The 23,184-nt window shown below is 36.0% G+C and overlaps 1 protein-coding gene and 1 long non-coding RNA gene across 15 annotated transcripts in view; both read left to right on the top strand.

The window, feature by feature from the left end:
• LOC149588761 (cytochrome P450 4C1-like) overlaps nucleotides 1–16,442 on the top strand; it is an 83,857-nt gene extending 67,415 nt beyond the window's left edge. For all 3 annotated transcript variants that reach the window (XM_089862296.1, XM_089862294.1, XM_089862299.1), the window contains 7 exons: nucleotides 12,342–12,529; nucleotides 12,591–12,660; nucleotides 13,309–13,435; nucleotides 13,779–13,967; nucleotides 14,087–14,260; nucleotides 14,629–14,695; nucleotides 15,587–16,442. In XM_089862296.1, the coding sequence (XP_089718422.1) occupies nucleotides 12,342–12,529; nucleotides 12,591–12,660; nucleotides 13,309–13,435; nucleotides 13,779–13,967; nucleotides 14,087–14,260; nucleotides 14,629–14,695; nucleotides 15,587–15,936 (1,165 nt within the window). In that variant the 3' untranslated portion in view covers nucleotides 15,937–16,442. The remainder of the gene's footprint in view (nucleotides 1–12,341; nucleotides 12,530–12,590; nucleotides 12,661–13,308; nucleotides 13,436–13,778; nucleotides 13,968–14,086; nucleotides 14,261–14,628; nucleotides 14,696–15,586) is intronic.
• On the top strand, nucleotides 108–6,352 carry LOC149588762 (uncharacterized). 12 transcript variants are annotated; one of them, XR_016379860.1, is made up of 7 exons: nucleotides 108–885; nucleotides 943–1,046; nucleotides 1,124–1,278; nucleotides 1,898–3,164; nucleotides 3,235–3,594; nucleotides 3,793–5,696; nucleotides 5,780–6,352. It is a non-coding gene; the product is annotated as an uncharacterized LOC149588762 (long non-coding RNA). The 12 variants fall into 12 exon arrangements; XR_016379864.1 differs by lacking the exon at nucleotides 5,780–6,352 and adding an exon at nucleotides 3,624–3,713 and having other exon boundaries at nucleotides 109–885; nucleotides 3,235–3,521; nucleotides 3,793–5,699; XR_016379861.1 differs by lacking the exon at nucleotides 5,780–6,352 and having other exon boundaries at nucleotides 109–885; nucleotides 3,793–5,376; nucleotides 5,462–5,699.
• Nucleotides 16,443–23,184: the final 6,742 nt, after the last annotated feature.

The following is a 23,184-nucleotide window of genomic DNA, read 5'->3' as shown; positions in this document are numbered from 1 at the left end:
CTGGCTTATTGTTAAAAAGACTTTCTGTTTTGGGCGGAAATTGGGCGCTTTCTGAAAAAACCAAATTTTTGTTTGGGCGGTAATTTGGGCTGATTTCCGCTTGGGTTGGGCGAGGTCCTCAAAACTGATCTGGCAACTCTGAATAGCACCGATGTATTAGGATTAAAAATGAATTAACGATAGTAATACTTTACTTCTGGTAGGATTAAAAATGAATTAACGATAGTAATACTTTACTTCTGGTAGGATTAAATATGAATTAACGATAGTAATAGTTTAAGTAATTGAAATTAATGGTGTAATAACTATTCCTTTGTGTATTTTTCGTATGAGTGTTAAGCCTCGGTTATCTTTTTCTCGGGAGTCGGGGGTATATAACCTAAATTATAATTTTAATTTTCTCATGGCAGAATGTTTGTAGGATAAGCTACCCTAGCTGTGATTTTTATATCAATCGCTCAAAGTAATTGAAATTAATGGTGTAATGAGTGTTAAGCCTCGGTTATCTTTTTCTCGGGGGTAAGTGTATATAATCTAAATTATAATTTTAATTTTCTCATGGCAGAATGTTTGGCTGTGATTTTTATATCAATCGCTCAAAGTGTGTGGTGTTGATTAATCCCCAAATTAAATACACTGTAAAGGAAACTAGTAAATTGTTACCATAACAATTAATATTAATCGTTAAGTAGCTTATGGAGAATGGGACGATTTATAGTCTGAAACTTAATCGTAACGTATAAACATTAAATCAACCGTGAATTTTGTCAAAGAAAAAAGAAGTGAACCGTGAATTTTGTCAATGAAAAAAGAAATCAACCGTGAATATGTTCAAAGAAAAAAGAAATAGTGGGCGTATCAAAAAATGGCATCTTTTTCTCGGGGGTAAGTGTATATAACCTAAATTATAATTTTAATTTTCTTATGGCAGAATGTTTGTAGGATAAGCTACCCTAGCTGTGATTTTTATATCAATCGCTCAAAGTGTGTGGTGTTGATTAATGCCCCAAACACATTTGATTTATTGCAAGCAAATTCAGTTCAAGGTGTGTTTTAGACTACTGTTGAAACTTCATCAAGCCTTAAAAAATTTATTTCTATATCTTTTCTACCCTAAAATCAGTCTCTGATAATAGTGAAGATGAATCTGAAATTCGTGAAATATCCACTATATTTTATCCAACGAAAATGGCAGTTCAGACCTTCGATAATAGTGAAGATGAATCCGATACCTGAGAAGTACCCAAAGTATTTTACTCCTCGAAAACGGTAGTTCAGGTAGATTAATGTATCTTTTTAAAATTTCTTATCTTTTAAGAAACTATGCTTCGGGGTTGTCTGTCATTTAAGAGTGCAGCTTAGTTTTGAATCTGAATGACCTGAATTAAAGTCAGCGCTGTGCTAATTAGCTGACAACTAATTGAATTAGAATTAGCAATTAGGGAAATATTTATGAACAATTAATCAGCCAATTAGCAATTAGACATAGAAAGTAATTCAATTCAATTAGAAAATAGGCATTTATTTATGAAAATAATTAATTAGAATTTTACAACAAATTGGCGTAAAAGATTAATTGAAAATCGAATTGGCTAATTAGCTAATCCTAAATCTAATTAAATTTTAATTAGATAATTACCTTTCCGATTCACACAAATTAATTAGAATTACTTCTCAATTAGCACTAAGGTAATTAAAATTCAATTACCATTTTCAATTAGAAATTAAATTAGCTAACTAATTAATTAGCACAGCTCTGAATTCAAAGTAAAAAGCCTTTCAGTCTGTTGTTTTCGATAAAGCTTGAATTACACTCACAAATAGCTGGCAACACTTGTCTGCACCATATCAAAAGAAACACAAAAATACTAACAGTTGTTAATTTTTTAAAATTCAGTCCCGATGAATTTTTCTGGCGCTTCTGATACCGCCCTTTCTCAAAGTAGCAATATAAGCTCAAACTCTCATGATGTTATTCAAAGGCCTGAAATTGCTGCGGTGAATATAATTCATAATGGTCATGGAAGATCTGAAGAAGTGAATCAACCAACTAAACCAACAACCGCTACTAATGAAATCTTAAGCGAAAAATTGCCCTTGGCCTAAGGATGCAGGAACCCAAGTTTTTATCCTAAGACACGTTTTAACTACTAAAACATAAAAAAAATTAAAAACCATTTTATAAACTAAGTGTGACAACTTAGAAAGCTTAATTTAGTTTTCATGTACTATTTGTAACATTTTTAAATGTTTGAACTAACAATATTTCTAATTGCTTGGAAGAAATCAAGGAACATTAGGGAACCATTTAGCCAAAAACTAATAAGTAATTAAGTGTTTGAACTAAGCTCTGAAAATTGTCATTAGAAATAATGTTTCAAAATGTTGGAACTTTCAAATTATCAGCCCACTCGATCACTCGAGTAGGTTTGCGTGATCGAGTTGGCTGTGTTCTTTGATAGGCGCTCCCATGGAGCAATGACATCCGCTAAAATGTTTTAGACAGTTTTATTGCTCCATGGTATACGAACAACAAAGGTCCCAATCGCCGTTAGTGTTTTGGCATTTTCCGAACTCTGTTGAAAAGTTCGATGTTACGGGCTTTTTAACCTGGCATGTTACTGAAATAGAGGGTGGCTTCGCAGTTTTCATTTACTTCTGGTAGGAATAAATATGAATTAACGATAGTAATAGTTTAAGTAATTGAAATTAATGGTGTAATAACTATTCATTTGTGTATTTTTCGTATGAGTGTTAAGCCTCGGTAAGCCACATTGTTCAATGTTAAGCCTCGGTTAGCCACATTGTTGGAAATATTTGTGTATTTTTCGTATGAGTGTTAAGCCTCGGTTAGCCACATTGTTGGAAATATTTCAATGTTAATCGTTAAGTAGCTTATGGAGAATGGGAAGATTTATAGTCTAACTGAAACTTAATCGTAATGTACAAACATTGTATCAACCGTGAATTTTGTCAAAAAAAAATAAGTCAACCGTGAATTTTGTCAAAAAAAAAATAAGTCAACCGTGAAATTTGTTAATGAAAAAGAAATCAACCGTGGATTTGTTCAAAGAAAAAAGAAATTATCCGTGAATTTTGTCAAAAGAAAAAAGGAAACTAAAAAATTTGGTTAGCCTTAGTCAATCAAGTCTTCTATAAGAATGGTATGTTAAGATAGATTGAAGATGAACACTAAAAATAGCTTATATAAATTAGTTTTCTGTCATTTAACAGTATCAATGGCGTCTTCGAAACCATCTAGTCTGAAAATTTTTAAAAACCCGCTCTTAGAAATGGAAGCTGTGATAGGGAAAAAAGTTTATGGCCAGAAGACATAAGAAGATATGTCATGTTAAAACACTCTGAATTACCAGACCAAATTTTAAAAGTTTGCGCGTTTGCGTATATTAATTCCTTGAGTCCGTACGTACTAGAGAGAGTAATTTGTGCAACTGGGGGTAACACTGCGTATGCTGATTACAAATCGGCCATTCATGCTTCCTATTTCTCTTGGAATATGAGTAAGGACCTTAGGCGAATTTATGTTGCCTACCATGTCAAGAGAGGATGTTACCTAAATTTGAACTTAGAAATGTAAGACAATAATTTATAATATTTTTAAGGGCTCCACAAGTCATTTAGCATGGGTAAAATATTTTCATTTGATGGTTGTTGATCTATCGCCATTATTGAAAGGCAGATAAACCAGCCGGGTGAGAGTGAATGAGATTGGATAAGTGACTTGTGGGACTGTTTAAATAGAACAAATATATTGATGTATTTAATTTTTAGTCCAAAAAAGTTTATGGTTGCGGCTCAACAAACACATTTGTCACCAAAAAGTTCTCCAAATAAGACAGTGTGGCCAAGTACACCAACTAAACGACAACATTCCACCAAAGCGAGTAAACTCAGAAATTGGTGCTTGCTCCACTGAAGATGAAATTGATGAGTTAATGTCTCAAGTATCAGAGTCCTTATTACATCCAACCACTTCAAACGTGGAAATGTTCCCTACAGTGGTCATTTCTAAAACTTCTGGCATATTAAGCTCTACAACTACTTCGGGCTTGGACATGAATACCAATTTTATAGGAACTCTGAGCATTTAAATTTTACAATAAGCGTGCGATCATTGTATAATTTTAGCTTCCAGCCATATATTAGGCTTCATGTAATGAATTTCTAATCAATATCAAACCCTAAACTAAACTTGATCTGGGTTGAATTTATTCATACTCGGAACAGTTTTCGTAAACAAATGAGAGACACAGAAAGTATAATAAAGCCGGAACCACCATCAAAACGTTTAACTATAAACGTCGCACAAAAAGTATAATATGGCCGGAGCCATCTTGTTTACATTTCCAATGGAGCTCACGTGAATTAAAAATACAGACTCCGTGCGTGAATGGAGAGATAAAATTTCTAAAATCTCGGCCACGACCGAGAACGAGCTTTTGAAGCAGCGCTCCACAGCGGTGGGGAGTGAAGTAAAACAGGAAGGGCTAATTTTTTTATCTAAGTTCAAGCATGGAGGGTTCATCCATGTGCACCGTGTTTACGTTTGTTATGGCGTCGGCGTATCGTGTGGAGTGCTAACTTTTTTAAAGAGGGTGATTAATTCGAAATAACCGATAAATTAGGAGCCGACAGAATTATTTTTTTTTTTATTTTTTTCACGGAAATACTGAGTTTGTTTTGAGAGCCCTTTATCCATTTCTAAATTAATACATTTAAATCCGTTTCGTTACGCCATAACGTAAACTCCGATCGTCTTATAAGATCTCCGTCTCTCTATTGGCTGAGTAGCTCACCACAAGCGGACCCAACCTCCAATCCAAAAATTGAAGTTTCGTACATTTTTTAAGGGGGTGGAATTTTTTTACTAAGACCCGGCTTTCCGTGGCTGATGTTAGTTGGCGCCGAGAAAAAATGTTAAGAGAGAGAAAAACTTTGGGTGTTCAAATACCATTTACTCTACAGTAAATACATTCGGTCTATATCAAGTTTTAGGAACACTCGAGATGAGACATTCGTTAGAGAGAACCTGACACTCAATACCCTCATTCGTAGGCTGGAAAGCTATGTCCTTGGTTTTAGATTATTCAACACGTAGAGACACATGTTCAAAACCCATCAAATTAGGTTCAGAAACCTTTAAGTAACTTGTTAATGGCAATTAAAAACAACCGTCGTACCGTTTCAGCACCGCTGGGAGCCTCCATTTTCTGTTTACTTTTCTCGAGTTTTTTTTTCTCTAGACGGAATACGTCATGCGCGTCTGTATGGCCTATCTCCACGGTATCCAATGGGAAAGCGCAGAGCAATGACGGACATGAAAGAGGTGGGGTTTACTTGCCCACTAACACAGGCGTAAGAGTAGAAGCGTATAATCTCGCTACTTATGTCTTCTTATATTATATTCCTTCTTTATTTGATCCAATGGGATTCGACCCAGTGGTACACAATCCATTTCTACATTTTATATTAGTTTTGTAAAACAACGGTTGCTTCTAATTCATGGAAAAATAAAATAAAAAGGAAGTGCTAAGGAATGAGGTTTGAAATATTTTATGCTTATTTTTTAAGCGTGAACTGTACTGTACGTTGCAATATAATTTTTATTCCATTTTTCGTGAAATGTCTTCAATCAATGATTGTATAAAAAATTAAAAGCTGAAACTTTTAACAAGGTATTGTGGGAGTTTTCGTTTTTCTTTTTCATTTATTTGAGTGGTTTTATTTTAATTCAATAAAGGCGGTTTTTCTCTGATAGGGGTTAATGGTCTTCGGATAACAGCATTATAGTATCACTAAAAACGTTATAGGAGATAATTTTAAATGAAAAACCTTTTCATCTACAGCCAATTCATACTGATGCCGAATAACTGATTGGATCCATAAGATTGCGAAAAAAATAACTGTATTTTTTTGGGAATTTGTTCGAAAATTATATAAGATTAGGTATAAAGATATAGTTTATCTCTAAATGTTTACTTCTCCAAGTGACGTGACAGACGGAGAGATATTACATGTTTATACGTCTGGATGTTTGTCTGTTGCAACTCTATTGCACCGCGTTCTAAGTTTGCAAATCTGAGCAAAAGTGTTTGCAATTTCCATAGATAGCGGAAAATAGCAGTAATTTATTGTACTTAAGTGCCAATATACACTATTACAAGCCACAATGCCTTCATCTGCCTAGTCTATCGTCCATTCCACACATACACCAATCTGTACACATAGGCTACTATAGTCTGTCAAACGAAAGAAGAGCCCTGAGAAATTTGTCCAAATTGGTGTCGCCACCATCGACCCCATAGTACTTTATCAACTTGTTTTGTTTTGTCAATAGTCGTCTGTAATATATAAACAGATAGGCTTAATCGCAATAGAACCAATACATTTTGCAATACATATTTAATATGTTTATGTTTCATGGTTTTTTACGATCATCGAGTATTAAAGAATATAAAAAAATAAACGACAAGACACCAGTTTATCTTTGTTGAACTAGCATTGCAATATATTTTAATGGCATAAGTTAAAGTACTTGTCCATAAGTCTAAGTAGTAAGTAGTTCAGCATCAAAGCGTCTTCAGTCCACATCTTCATCAGAGTCTTCGCTGTCTTCTTGCATATTAATTTTAAGAGGTTCAATTGTGGTTTCGATGATGGGATCTTTTTCCCAATACTCATGCATTATATTCTCGACGTGAGCTTTATGAAATAATAAAGCGTCACAAGTCCAGACCAGAACCCTGAAGTACGAAATTGACGAGGTTGCTAAAAGTAGAGGTCACACGGTAGTGAGGATTCCACCGTACCATTGCCACTTTAACCCGATTGAACTAATATGGGCACAAGTGAAGAACGACGTTGCGAAGCAGAATTCTGGTTTCAAACTCTCGACGGTCAAAGATGCAACATTGAGGGCCATTGAACGTGTGACACCAGAGAATTGGCGTAAGGCAATAGAGCACGTCGAGAATATAATGCATGAGTATTGGGAAAAAGATCCCATCATCGAAACCACAATTGAAGCTCTTAAAATTAATATGCAAGAAGACAGCGAAGACTCTGATGAAAACGTGGACTGAAGACGCTTTGATGCTGAACTACTTATGGACAAGTACTTTAACTTATGTCATTAAAATATATTGCAAAGCTAGTTCAACAAAGATAAAACTGGTGTCTTGTCGTTAATTTTGTTTTTTATTCTTTAATACTCGATGATCGTAAAAAATCATGAAACATAAACATATTAAACATATATAGCAAAATTTATTGGTTCTATTGCGATTAAGCCTATCTGTTTATAGCAGACTATATTACAGACGACTATTGACAAAACAAAACAAGTTGATAAAGTACTATGGGGTCGATGGTGGCGACACCAAATTTGGACAAATTTCTCAGGGCTCTTCTTTCGTTTGACAGACTATAATACCACTGTCTTCTGGTCTTTGTCTATACCACATAGACATCAACCAGTACTTCTTGTACACACCAATCTACAACATTGGATTACACACCATTGTCATCTTTTCGGTTAATGTACGCAATGCGATAGGCTAGGATTACCAGAAACGTCTAGCCTCCCAATGGCTACCACCAGATGTGCACGCAAATGCGCTTTTTCTTATCACTCATCGCGAATCGGCCGCCTTAAATATCCCAATTTACGAAACAATTGCGAAAGAGGCATACGCTAAGCGTCAAACGTTAATAATAGCTAAGTTTCAATTGGTTTTAGGAATAAAGTTTCTTATATCGATTTTACTAGTATTAATGTAAGTAACTGACGATGAAAATAATTAATACCAATATATCTGCTGAATTATATAAGTTAACTGAAACTTCTTTAGTCAAATTTTATTTAGGAAGAGTAATGGTGACCTGATGAAAACATTCACATGTAAAAACATACTAAGCTTTGCTTTGGAAACGCGACAACGTGAAAAGCTCTGAGATCCCATGTACAGCCAAGTTTTAAAAAGTTCGCTTGTGAAAATAAAATCGTAACGGAAAAAAATTGGAAAATAACATAACTTCATAAGATATGGTCCTTAAGTGTGACACTTCCTATGCTTCGAAATGCTAGAGACTTACAGCTCGAGAACGATTATTCTGTACTAAGCCTTTGACTGCGCCTCACCAGCCGTCGATTTACGAGAATCTATGTCGTTTCACCTACGTCACTTCATTTCAAGCTCTCAGTAACGATTGAAAAACTTATGAAACATAACTATTGAACTTATGATAATAACAATATTACCTAAGAACTCACGTCACCTTGCCTTGGGGAGTAAATTTTTTATCTTCCCAACTTGTTTTTGTTTTATCTTGAAAGATACGAGAGTATAAAAAAGACCAAACTTGTATAAATATAAACTTCAAACTAAACTCGTTTTCTAGAATGTGCAATGATGGAGTTGACATTTCCAAGCTGTATTTTTTGCTTATTTGCCGGAATTATTGCTGTCTTTGCGATTCAACTTTTCAAAATTTTTCAAAAATCTAAGACTAAAACCGTATTCGAAACTGTGCCCAGATTGGGTTCGTGCTACACTGCAATTATTGACTTTTTAGTACCGTTATTTCTAACTAAAAGCAAGATTCCTCTGGAAATTAGTAAGTAACCATGAGTTCATAAGCTATGTTCCGTAAGTCTGTCACTAGTTACTGAGAGCTTTTCATGAAGTGACGTAGGTCATAGATAGACAGGTGAGGCGCTGTCAAAGGCTTTGTACAGACTAAATAGGAATATGGACTGCAAAACTGAGTGTGCTCAATTCTCGCTTGTCCTTCTCGAGCTAGCTCTCAGTAAGTCTCTAGCATAGTGTCACACATATGCAACATTTCTTACAAATTTATGCTAATGCCTATAAATCAGGCATCAGCAGAAAAATGCCCAAAAATATCTTAATATGTAATTATATCATCTTAAAGGGAATGAAACGTATAAATAACCTTTTTTATTTGATTTATAATGATAAAATGACATTCAAATCATTAACAAAACTCACCATAGACCTTGCATCAATGTTATATAATACAAAAACGAGTTTTGCACTTTTGCTTCGCAGTCCTTAAAAAACTGCATTTATTCACAATCCATAGCGACGCTTTTTCTAACCCACAAAGGGCCAGAAATTAGAAATTATTACATGTATTGCAATTTGAAATTATGTTTTGATGTTCATTTTGTAGTCTTAATCGAATAGACAGTGGTTTTCTTTACAATTTCATTTCTCCCCATTATACACATGAAGGAATATATGAAAGACTTACCGCAATGCATCCAATGGCGAATGGCGCACCGATGGTACACGTCAGTTTTGCTTTTCAAACATACTTCGTCGCATTCAAAGCATCCACCGCCAAGGTACAATTTCGCTGGTTTTACCACCAAATCGATTAGAAAGCAAGTTAATTCAATTGTCCCTTGACATCTAGCATCTTTTGAAGTGCAAAGAAAATGTACAAAAATCTCCACAAATGTATCATTTCATCAAAGGATGGTTGCGCAATGGCTTACTAACAAGGTAAAAACTCAATCCTATGTCTAATACCAAATGTGGATGAGAGGGAAAGTATCTAGGCTTGGTCTATGAAGGGATTTCCACACTAAGCCTGTGGCTTGTTTACAGGTGGGTCCCTTTACAATGGCCATAGAGCCTGTGTTAAAAAACGCGGACATCAAAGTTTCGCTAATAACTATTTAGTTTACTAGTGACTGATGGACTTGCAAACTCGCGACTGAAAGTAGTTCAGACATTTATGCTCATTGGTTTAACCATAGCCCACTCGATCATGCGCATCACGACGCATGCTGCTCCCGTTATAGCTAAATATATTACCGAGATTTGTTTTAAACGTATCTAGTTTTATGTGCTCTTCTATTGCTTCTATAACCTTACTTAAATCAAATACCTTTTAAAACATTACCAGCTACTCTGTCCTGAATACAAACACAAATCGAGGAAGTTCTAGCATGCACAATAGCAGACGACGGTAACCGCGTAACCGAGAATTAACACAAGACCTATTTTAAGGGAGTGAACAGGCCCAGTATAGCTACGCCACTAAAACGGTCAACCACGGCGAAACTCTGATGACTAGCGACTTTTGGCCATTTTCATACTTTTCCTCTCATCCAGTTTTGCTAATACCATAAGTTTATAAGACAGTGTGTCACTGGTTAATGAGAGTTTGTCATGAAGTGACGTATGTGAAACGTCATAGATTTTAGTAAACCGACGCCTTGTGAGGCGCTGTTAAAGTCTTAGTACAGACTAAATAGGATGATGGACTGCAAAACCGCGTATAGTCAATTCTGGCGTCGTTCTCGAACTAGCTCGAGCTGTAAGTCTCTAGCATTACGAAGTATAGGTAGTGTCATACTTATAGAACATGTCTTATAAACTTATGCTATTACCAGAAGGGAATAATAGGAGAAGGGAGTCTTATGGGTAAAGGATTATAACGCGAGTCCAACCAACCTTAATAATAGTGGCGTCTGCTAGCTCGAACCTCTTACCCCTACGGGATTGGTTGAATTCTCACAGACTGAGAGAGGTAAGGATGAGATAGGTGTAAGAGGTTCAGTTTAGCAAGCGCCACTAACCAAATGGGGTGCAGTAGTCCTCGTTTTTAAGACTACTTAAATGCTAATTATTTTCTAATAAGAAATAATTTCTTTTTTAATCTCCAGTCTAAACTTATAGTAGAAAAGTTAGTTCCGTAGATCATACCTCGTGTAATGTCGTAGGTATAGCAACAAGACTACGTCATAACTAGAGATGGCCGATACCCGACTTAACCCGATACCGATCGATATCGGTGCAAACAGGAACCGATAACAATATTTACTCACTATGATCCAAAAACCCGATACTTAAACCATGGATTTATAATAGAAACTTACGCTTCATGGATATTTCACTCACCTTAAAACGCGCACCAGATTTATTCCTTGTCTGAAATGGCGCGAGCTAGTACCAGCCTGGCACGCGCGTTTGTGACGTAGAATATGAGGCAAACTCAGAGGGGGGGTGGAAGTTTTTCACGCAATAGAGTTCTAATTTTGCATAGCGCGCGCGAAAGAATTTTTTGAAAAGCGCGCGCGCACGCCCGCTGAGAGAAAAAGGTTTGCCTCAATTTCTACGTCATCAGCCCCCCCCCAGTCCCCACCCGCGCGAATTATTATGGCATAAATGTGTTTAAAATCAAATGCCTTACTGAAGGCTACAGTGAAATATCCATGAAGCGTAAGCTTCTATTATAAATCCATGCTTAAACTGATACCGATATTTTAGTTGGACAGTGCCATTTACATATGTATCAAAAATACTATGAAGAGTAATTTCATGAATTATACTACTAAGTACATGCAATGTTTAGTGGTATTTTCAAAATAATATCACGGTTTGTCTTTTGTAACTAGTATATGCTTTTGCTAGTATATGCTGACAGGCCCTTTTACCCTTAAACTTCTAGTAATTGTTCCTTGAGTTATCGTTGTAGAACAGTAAGCAAAACCTATCATTTCAAGATATGCTAATATAAAATATTTCTTTATAATTTTATCAACAGTTTTATAGGTATTTTTGCTTATTAGTTATTTGATTACTTTTAATCTAAATGAGAAATCATCTAGATTGACATTCATAGAAATAAGATATTATCACCATCAATACATTACTGAAAGACTTAAAAATATCATGTAGCGCCATCTAATGCACTTTAAACGAATATCGGTTTAGTATCATATTAAACCAACCGATCCGACATTATTGGGAAACCCCGAAATGGTATCGGTACCGGTTCATTCCTAGTCATAACCAGCGTGGTAAATAGGGCGGTGGCACATGGCAAATGACCAGTTTAAAAATTACCTGGTCCAGTTTAAAAATTAAGTCGGAGGGAGGTCAGTGGTCCACGGGACCACTAAAAAAATTCAAGAGTAACCAGGGTTCAGAGTCCAGAAATGAATTCAAATATTTTAATAATCCACATCATTAGTTTAGCAGATCACGTGCCCTGGTCAATGGTCGTGAACCAGTTTATTTATTTCAGGATAGTTTCATCGCTGGCCTAATGTCCAGTTAAAAAAAACCTTATTTCCCACCCTGGTCGTATAACCGTGTCGTTTTCTTGAAGAGTTGTGCAAAGATGTTTTGAACGTCAATTTTTAAACTTAGGATTCAAGGACAAAGCGAGGTGCAAAGAATTAGCCCACTATATATTCGATCAAATAAAGCGCCCCTTCTGGCGAATTCATTTTAAAGATCTGTTTACCTTTATTATGGTCTGATCTTGTTTTTCATTCACAGTGACGAAAAAATATGGAGGGATAGGCGCAAGGTGCTAGCTCCAACTCTGCACCAAAAGGTGGTCGAATCATACTTCGACGTATTTTACGAGAATTCTCTGATTTTGGTATCGAATTTGAATGCCCTAGCAAATAAGCCCACAGACATTATTCCTCTCATGGGCTACTGTACACTCGACATCATTTTGGGTATACTAAATTATTTCAATTATATCGATTGCGGAAAAAATTAATGGTAAAATTTATTTAGAAACATCAACCGGTGTTAAAATGGGAATTCAGGAAAGTCAAGACTCAAAATACTTGCATTGCATAGACACGTATGTATTATTACACCAAATAAATGTCTCTTACAATAGCCTAATAAATAACACAGTCATGTGACGTATCTTTTATGTTCAATTCATTACCGGAGGTCTAATTCTTTCCACACTTTTGTTGACCTAGTTCAAATATTTTGAAACTTTTTAGTTTAAAATCTAATCTCTGACATATTTGAAGGGAAAGATGACTTCTAACAGAAGGGGATATTAGAAGAAGGATGACACTCTGTACCCTCTTAATACTTTAGATACGTAACATGATTCTTCCCAGGCTCACCCTTTATGTTTGCTCTCCCGCTCATCAAACTTCACATGGGTATTGCACGGTGGGGCTGAATTCTATAACTGTTTGGTACTAAATCCCCAGCAATCAAATCCAAAAGTGCGCCTTGGGAAATAGTCAAGCAGTAAAGATAGGGGAACTGTTAATCGCGTATGTGATTCGGTTAGTATGTAACCTCACTCCAAATGTAAACATGTTACAATTACCCCGTTTTGTAGTACACTTCTCTCGAAGAGAAGTATTATGTACTTCTGCTAATAAGTAACCTCATAAAGTATGAGATAATGAAAATGTTCTATGGACGTGAATACCTTCTCCTATTTAAATGTCATACCACTGAAATCTGAATTTTTTAATTTTAGTTTGGTGAATAGCGTTATGCTGCGCATACCTAAACCTTGGTATTGGTTGGACTGCACCTTCAAATATTTTCACGAAGGGAAGCGATATTTTGAAGCTCTTAAATACGCCAGAAAGTTTACGATGGAAGTAAGTGAATTTGAACTCATAGGAATAAAAACATAAGTGTTTTTAATGAATGTATGGTAGTACTTGGCAAGCTAGAAACCAACTCAAGTAGCCTACGAAAATCCGTATCCATCCCTTCGAGACAAAATAAGGCCACAAAAAACGCGGCTAGTTTAAATTTTTACGAGGGATGTTACTACTATTAATGTTATTTATACAAGTCGAGGTTTTTCGCTGACCAATGTTTGGGGGGGGCGCCTTTGATACTTTCCATTCAATTGGACCCAATAAACACGCTCCTTCATTATTGTTGGACCTTTCAAAAACATTATGTATACATAGAACTAATTAACATATTGTCCAGGTAATTGAAAAACGCAAAAAGGATTTTGTTGAAGCTTGGCGCAATAATCCTTCAGGATATGACAACAATATTCTGCCATCAAAATTGAGCAGAAAATCATTTCTGGATATGGTACTGGAAATGCATATGCGAGACAAGAGCCTTAGACTAGAAGATGTGCAAGATGAAATCGAAACATTGTTGTTAGGGGTACGAAAAGTTCTATTTCTTTTATAATTGCCACAATCACCATGTAATCAAAACATCATGCCATTAATATGGAAATTTAATTTATGACACTAATCTTTGTGTTTTTCTCTTAACTTCAGGGTCATGACACATCGTCCTTGAACATGAGTTTCGCCCTGTATCTATTGGGTTTGGACAAAGATTGCCTTGGCAAGGTTCACGCGGAAATGGATGCGGTGTTTGGTACTGACCCTGATACACCCATCGAAATAGACCACATCAAGAACCTAACATACCTAGAATGCGTCATAAAGGCAAGACTTCTTCTTTGTAATCAGAGAGGACTAAGTATGGATTAAAATAAAAAAGTTATCACCATGTGGCGACCTCAGAAGGCAGAACGCAAATGGCCTAGTTAGAATTAAAGCAAAGGCCTAGGAAACGTAAACTTTTTCGCGTATTTGTTATTAAGTTAATGACAAATAATAAATTAAGGCGAGGTGATAAAAAGTAGTCAAGCAGAGTAGCAGACGAGATTTCTATTTAGGGTGACTCCTTCCCAAGTTTGTACGATAGGGTCACAAAAGATGACGATGCCCAAAACAAATATGCCTTCCTATTCCTTTTCACATCCATGGCTTATTAATCTGAGATTAAGCTAACTATTAAACATTAATTATAGGAAGCGGCCCGACTCTATCCACCGGTTGGTGCCATCTCCAGATCTCTGCTGACCGATTTACGTATTGGTTAGTACCTCCGTTAATTATTTGGCTTTAGTACAATCATATCATAATGGTAACGGGATCGAGATTTTAACCAGCGCATGCGCGAACGAATACGTATTGTCAGAAGTCCATTAAATTAGCCTAGGCAAATTTTCATGGACTTCTGGTATTGTGATTACGTCTACGACAATTAAGAATTTTTATTCATTCATCGTTTGCCAGCTCTGTGCTGTATTAGCTTTAAAATCAATCAAGGCAAATTTTCAATATGCAGTTTGCTGCAATGTGTCTCTTGTGACTCTTGCCGAGTGCAGACCTATTAAATACAATTTAGTTTGCCAGCGTGCTCGTGTTAGTAACTGAACGTTTACCTATTCCGTGGGAGCTGTAAAAGGGTCATTATTTTATAGTAATAAGGTGAACTTTTGTATCAAAGGAACTTAGAAAAAAAAATTCAACCAACCTTGAAAATAAGAGAAAATTTAATACCAAAAAGTAAAACTAAACAGTTAAAATTATCGACTGATTTTTTAGTCGTTCGGTAAATGAGGCAAAACTTGACTCTCCCAAATTGAATTAGTTTTGAACTTTACCGTACAGAAACTCAACTGATGTTTGAATTCGGGTTTATCTATCCATTATCCACGCCATTTTATCTTTACCCATAATCGAAAATTATCCACAGAACTTACGTTTTAAATCGTATTATATCCACAACTTTGTTAATAAATAATCAGTTATCCACTAATTTGTGGATAATGGATAGAAAATGCACAGCTCTCTAACTGGTGTCGTCCTCCTTTCTGCCGTTCTTTGTGTTACTTTCATTTCTTGCTACTCGACTCTACACTGTTGCAAAATACGTGATGAAAGATCACTTTCCTTTTTCCGATTTGGACCGTTTCATTTTAGACGACAATGTGGTAATTCCCAAAGGAAACAACGTCGCTATAATTATCGCCAATGTACACAAGGACCCTGACGTATACCCCGATCCTGAGAAATTCATTCCCGAACGATTTCTACCGAACGCCGAGAAACCCATTGATCCGTACGCCTTCCTGACTTTCTCCGCTGGACCGCGAGGCTGTCCAGGTTTCAAATTTGCCATATTAGAGATGAAGATTATTCTTAGCTCCATACTAAGGAGGTTCAGCGTCCACTCTCCCTTCCATCGAGACAAAATATCGATGATATCCGGAATGATACAGAAACCACTAGGGGGTCTTCCTCTCGTATTCACATTACGTAATCAGTGCTGAAAGTTCATCTAAATACATGCTATCGTTAGAAATGATAAAGGAAACACTATTGTATCATCGTTCAGAATTTCTTTAGATAACAAACTGTTATGGATGTTGTTAATGAATATAATCCCAATCAGTAGTTTCATTACTTATACCAGAAGTGTATAAGATATGTTCTATAGGTTTCTCAATGGTTTCTGAGAGGTTTTCATGAAGTGACGTAGGTCGTAGATTCGAGGTAAAGCGACGCCTGGTGAGGTGCTGTCAAAGGCTTAGTACAGACTAAATTAGAAGATGGACTGCAAAACTAACCGAGTGTAGTCAATTCTCGCGTGGTTTTCGAACTAGCTCTCGGTATATCTCTAGCATTAGCATAGTGTCATGTTTATGGAACATATCTTATAAACTTATGTTTATACAATGTATTATATTGTAGCAAATCTAACTAAAGTTGTTGAAGTATTTTTTTAATTAAATCGCAAATTGAACGAATAAAATACGTAAACCTAATTGCTTAAAAACTATCTTGTCAGCTGTCATCTATCTTGATGCAGTCCTTAATTCATATTTTACTTTTAATTTAGATTCCTAAAGCTTTCTAGTTGTGAAAACCAGATTTTCAAAAAAAAGCCAACATCTACAGGTATCAGGCAAATCATCACAATATTACCAGACACGTTTGTTAGACGTAGAAAATACGTGCCGCTTTTAAACACTGTATATCAAAGTGGATAATAGAGTTAATTTAAGAATTTTGCTACCTGGTACTGGTTTGTTTCTTATTTTCAAAGACAATGAACATCTGGTGACCCAGAGTGCCGATGAAAAGTATTAGGTTTGAAAATTCAAATGGGCGTCTCTCGTGACTTGTATATCCTTCAGAAGAGGCTTTATGTATTACGAAAACCATATTTCCTAAGCTATAATTTAGTTCAATTTATTTCTATTGATTATATTATCAAGTGGATAGAAAAACTTTCGAATATAATAGCGATATAGCTTCATATTCACCAGAACTCTGAAAGACCACGAAGATAGATGTTATTACAGAATTGAAGCTCATATTCCGCCTCAACATCAAGACCCGTCGCTTCCTTCTCATACGAACTATGCCCTTATCCCATAATGCAACTGGGGTGACTGTCAGATTTCTGGGACTACAGGTAAGCAAATTTAAACCGGAAACGTCTATTTTTAACTAATAGTTAGATAAAACGAAATTATAATGAACGTGAATTAAATGCCAAAGTCTTCCCAAGCACCATATCAGACGGTGTCACGTAACAATTAGTTTATGATATAGTAAATTTATTGGTTATACTAAAGGTGGTCTCGGGTACCTTGTCTTAATGGAAAAGTTCAGCTAATATGACATTATACCTTAAAAGAACGGCCTTTTTATAAATATAAAAGGAATTAAAATAAGTGATTTCTTACTACAAAATAATTAATATATTTAATTAGTCCTAAAAACGTTGACTACCACGCTCCCCCGCCATTGTTTTAGTGGCGTCTGCTAAATAGAACCTCTTACTTCTACGGGATTGGTTGAATTTTCACAGGCTTAGAGAGGTAAGTGGTTCGATGGCGCAGTACTCCTCGTTTTTAAGACTAATTAAAAGCAAATTATTATGTTTTAAGAGATATTTAATTTTTGTGTAATATTTAATTCCTTTTATGTTTAGAAAATGGCCGTTCTGTTGAGGTATAATGTCATGTTACCTCAGCTTTCCATTTAAAATGTCCCAAGTATGGATAACATAATAATTTAACTTTCAGCACCCAATATGGCACAACTATACATGGGATAAAAACGGAGATCTGAAAGTTTCAGGGGTGTTTAAGGATATCATTAAAATATTCATTTTCAATCTTTATTCCAAGTAAGTGCTATTATCCTTATTTTATATATACCAGTCAGTAAAATATCCATCTGCGGCTAATGCAGTGCGCACCAAAACATAAATTCAAAATAATGGTAAAGCTTTTTTTTAATTGTTAAATTTGAATTATTATAATGTCAAAATACGTCGGCTGGTTGTTCATCTTTTGAGAAAGAACGTCCTAGTAGTTGTAAAATTCCGGTTCTGGCACAATGTATTTTCTGTAGTTGCACCCATTGCATTTTCTATAGCTGCACCCATTGCATTTTCTAGAGTTGCACCCAATGCATTTTCTCTAGCTGCACCCAATGTACTTTCTAGAGTTGCACACAATGTATTTTCTATAGTTGCACCCCATGTATTTTCTATAGTTGCAAACAATGTATTTGCTATAGTTGGACCCAATGTATTTTCTAGAGTTGCACACAATGTACTTTCTATAGTTGCACCCAATGAATTTTCTAGAGTTGCACCCAATGTATTTTCTATAGCTGCACCCAATGTATTTTCTATAGCTGCACCCAATGTATTTAATATAGTTGCATCCCATGCATTTTCTATGGTTGCACCCCATGTATTTCCTATAGTTGCACACAATGTATTTGCTATAGTTGGACCCAATGTATTTTCTAGAGTTGCACACAATGTACTTTCTATAGTTGCACCCAATGAATTTTCTAGCGTTGCACCCAATGAATTTTCTAGAGTTGCACCCAATGTATTTTCTAGAGTTGCACACAATGTACTTTCTACAGTTGCACCCAATGAATTTTCTAGAGTTGCACCCAATGAATTTTCTAGAGTTGCACCCAATGTATTTTCTAGAGTTGCACACAATGTACTTTCTATAGTTGCACCCAATGAATTTTCTAGAGTTGTACCCAATGTATTTTCTAGAGTTGCACCCAATGTATTTTCTAGAGTTGCACCCAAAGTATTTTCTAGAGTTGCACCCAATGTATTTTCTAGAGTTGCACCCAATGTATTTTCTAGAGTTGCACCCAATGTATTTTCTATAGCTGCACCCAATGTATTTAATATAGTTGCACCCCATGCATTTTCTATAGTTGCACCCAATGTATTTAATATAGTTGCACCCCATGCATTTTTAGAGTTGCACCCAATGTATTTTCTAGAGTTGCACACAATGTATTTTCTATAGTTGCACACAATGTATTTTCTAGAGTTGCACCCAATGTATTTTCTATAGTTGCACCCAATGCGTTTTCTATTGTTACACTCAATGGGTTTTCTATAGTTGCACCCAATGTATTTAATACAGTTGCACCCCATGAATTTTCTTTAGTTGCACCCCATGCATTTTTAGAGTTGCACCCAATGTATTTTCAATAGCTGTACCTGCAGCGGGTGCAGTAGCTGAATTGTAAAACCGATAACGTGGTCTTCTCTTACCGATACCGCGGTCCTATTCATAGTTTTAAGCAGTCGTATTAATTGGGTGTAATTGGGTGTAATGGGGCTTACGTTTATCATACCGAATATGTTTCCTTCAGCACTACAGCAACAATTTACTCAAATAATGTTTTCGTCTGATCTCTTCTACACTGTGTTATTCTGTTTTTCTTAAAGTTTCACATTGATACCTGAATATCTTACTTCATACGGCGAAGTAACTTCTCCTTCAAATGGAAGTGGTTTTGTTGGTTTTTTAATGAGAAATGTAAGTCATAGCATGTGTTCATAAGATCAGTTCTATAAGTTTGTCACTGGTTTCTGAGAGCTTGTAGGTTAAACGTCACAGATTCGAGGTAAAGCGACGCTTGGTGAGACGCAGTGAAAGGCTTTAGTACAGACTAAATATTAAAATGGACTGCAAAAACCGCGTGTAGTCAATTCTCGCGTCGTTCTCGAACAAGCTCTCAGAACGTCTCTAGCATTACGAAGAATAGGAAGAAAAATTCATACTTATGGAACATATCTTATAAACTTCTGTTTTCACGTATAGAAGATAATACTGAACGAGTAATCGTATACAGGAATGCGACATAGCATTAACACCAATGCCGATAAACCTGGAATCATACAAATACATTGATTTTGCATTAGAACCATCCCCACGACCTTTCCTCATCGTTTCTGGTCCAACTGAAGCTTTCAAATACAATGAATTTGGAGTAACAAATATATTTTCCATAGAAGTAATAATATTTCTGATAATTTATCTTTATTGCGCCAAGACCAAGTCAATTTCTATCGCTATTAGAAGGACTGTAAAGTTGTCGGCGGGCCGTTGAAATTTATTTTTCAAATAGTCACCCCCCTCCCCTCTTCAATAATTGATGTCAGATCTCTCTAGTTATTGGTTTTGAGCTGCCCCGCTTCGGTGTTTCTCCAGTCCTAACCTTGAGACTTAAGGCTGATTTACATGGTTTCTAAAATTCTGCTTGTGCGTGAACTTTTCGCTAGTGACAGAGCTCGAGATTTTTTTATTTACGTTTTTACAGGCTCAAGCGCAAGCTTCAAGCATTTTGATATACATGCTTTTAAAAGTATATTTTAAGATATAACTTGAAATAGACCATTCCATTATTGACATGGCTGAAGAGAACTTAACAGGGGCTAGAGGTGCGTTGAGAAGCACCGCTAGAGGCAGAGCCAGTTGCGTAGCCTCCCGCGTTTAGTGAGCTGTGGCTCCATCTGGCGTTGCCTCTTGGCGAGTCGGAAGACACCTCTCCGCCCCTGCACGTTATTTTCTCTACAAGTATTTACAGGAATGGTCTATTGTTCAGATTTTCGTTAAGCCTAATGTTTCAAACTTTTCTTAAGCCTAATTTTTCAAACTTTTCTTAAGCCTAATTTTTCAAACTCTTCTTAAGCCTAATTTTTAAAACTATTCTTAAGCTTAATTATTCAAATATGTGTTTGATATTGTTATCATGATATCAAAGATCAACCTTTTTGATAGAAAACACTCCTCTACTGGCTTTGGGCGTACGTTTCGATTTAAAATAAAAATTATCGTATTCAAAAATAAGGTGCTTCATCCATACCATTTGGCTCAATAGAAAATATAACGTCAATTACCATTAGCCAATTCAAAGAGGCCAGGTATATAACTAATATCCAGTTAAAATTTTGTCAAAATGATTAAAAACTGATATTTCATTGATGGCGGTAGCTTTTTTTTGGCGCTTGCTAGAGAAAAAACCAAATTCGTTTTGGTTGTGGATTGAGCTTGTAAAAAACCAAACCAAGGAACAAGCGAAGCTACAAGCAGTCATGTAAATGGCCAAGCTTGAGCTTGTGCAGAAAAGATTTAAAATATTTCATGCAAAATCCTGTTTTTACGAGCTACAATCGTGCATGTAAATGAGCCTTAAGAGACGCACGCTGGGGATTGTGACGTCAATAACGACTTTTTTTTTTAAAAAAAATTCTACTGTCTGCCGACTTCTTTACAGACCTAAGACCTTTCATCAGAACGTAACGTCTTTATTTTGTATGGCAATAATTCTTTCCAATGGCGCCCACAGTTTGATGTTAGATCCTCCTACATTATTTCCTTTTTGGAACAATTGATTCATGACACATAGTTAGGCTACTGAGCGCATAAATATTTGTCTTTTAATAATAGTTCTGTATTGTACACTATACTATAGATATGGTCTCTTCTCCTGATATTATTAATACTATATCCTGTGGTATGGCATTTCATTTCTTCGAAACAAAAAATATCCAGATTGAACTCCGGGCTAAAAGGATACTTTGAAACTGCTTTTACAAGCTTTGGGATACTTTTTCATCAAGGTAATCACACATCTAATTTTTTATCGTCTTTTGGCTGACTCAATGGAGTTTAAAAATCAAGGAGGATGTATATGAGGGTAGACTAGTTCTGGAAAGGGCGGAGGTAAAAAAGAGGCAGATACTGCATACAGTGGCGTGCAACTTCTACGCGCAAGCCTTAGTTTGGTAACGAGGGATATTCAAAATTATAAACAAGCTCATGAGGCTGGAGCAAGGAGGGTTGAACCCATGCGCGAAAACGTACGCTCTCTTGCCATGAGGGAGTAGCGGTAACCATGGTAACTGGGGAACGGCACAGTACCGTTTTAGTAAAGGGGGACCACGTGCATTTTGTCTGACTACGAGTTTGCCCGCTTATACATTCTTCTTGGTTTAAATATAGCCGCAAGGCTGTTTCTCAATATATATATGCAAATGTTTAAATAGTTCATAATTTGGCGTTTTAAATTTAATAACACTAAAGTCGAAAAGTATCTATTAAAGATTGCATACCGAAACCAATTTATGAGAAGACTGACAGAAGCTCAGTACCGTACAGTTTTAAATTCCACTGTGTCTTATCAAAATTGTACTTACATATTTTTGAAGAGTTTATAAGAAATGAAATATATTTTAAGTTTAACTGTCTTTCCCGCTCATGAATACCTTTTTCTCTTCTGTTGAAATAAATCAAACCATTGTTAAATAAGCTTTTTGAAAGAAATTGTTCAAAAATTACCTTTGTTTCCTGCGTCGTTTTGTTGAGTCATCAGAGTAGACTCCTCATTTACTTGCGCAAGTCGCGTAAAGCAATATATCCAGCTAATGGTATATAATTTAAGTAAACAAAGAAATCGTTTATAAATCATTATTTCGAAATAGGGAACCGTGGATTTCTAAATTATCTGTGACCGCACCATATTGTTCCATTTCAGACAATAAAAGTCCCAATGAAAGTAACGCCGATCGAATTGCGTGGTGCTCTTGGTTTACAGCAACCTTTTGCATCACTACGGCGTTTACGGGAATATTATTATCGGTAATGACTCTACCTGACGCTCCAGAGTTTATCGAGGAACTAACGGATATACTGAAATATCCCAAAGTGAATATTCCACTCGGACCAAATTTGGCATTCCATTATTTAACCAAGGTTTTGAAATCCTCCGATGATCCCTTTTCATTCTAAGGGGCTGTACACAAATTACGTAACGCAAAAAAACCTATTTTCGGCTATCATTTTGTACAAAAAGTAACAATTGGGAAAACACCAACCCATTTATAGCGTAAGAAATATTTCCCACTAGCTGTGCATTCGATTCCATGCATATTGCAATCGTAAAGTGGACTGATAAAAGTGACAGCTTTGATAATTCAAAAAGAGTGGCACGAGGACGGTTTTGAAGTTCAGATTAAAGCTCGGGTTTTAAAAGGAGTTGTGAAACGTATCTTATAAGCGTTTGTAGAAGCAAGAAGGAATTTACTATAAGAAGGCCTAAAAAGGCGTCCGGTGCGCGTGATAGTCGACAATCCCCCCTCATGGGTGGGGGGAGGCTGAAAACCAAGGCGGGACTTAATATTTTATCTTACTCTATATTTTCCACCATCTATCTCTTTTACCTTTTCGTTAAGC

This window comes from Phalangium opilio, unplaced genomic scaffold (assembly GCF_054372755.1).
Source record: "Phalangium opilio isolate 3A_F unplaced genomic scaffold, DU_Popi_V2 ptg000537l_1, whole genome shotgun sequence".
Taxonomy (NCBI): domain Eukaryota; kingdom Metazoa; phylum Arthropoda; class Arachnida; order Opiliones; family Phalangiidae; genus Phalangium; species Phalangium opilio.
Note: the sequence above shows the minus strand (reverse complement) of the source record. Positions and strands in the feature narration are given on the sequence as shown.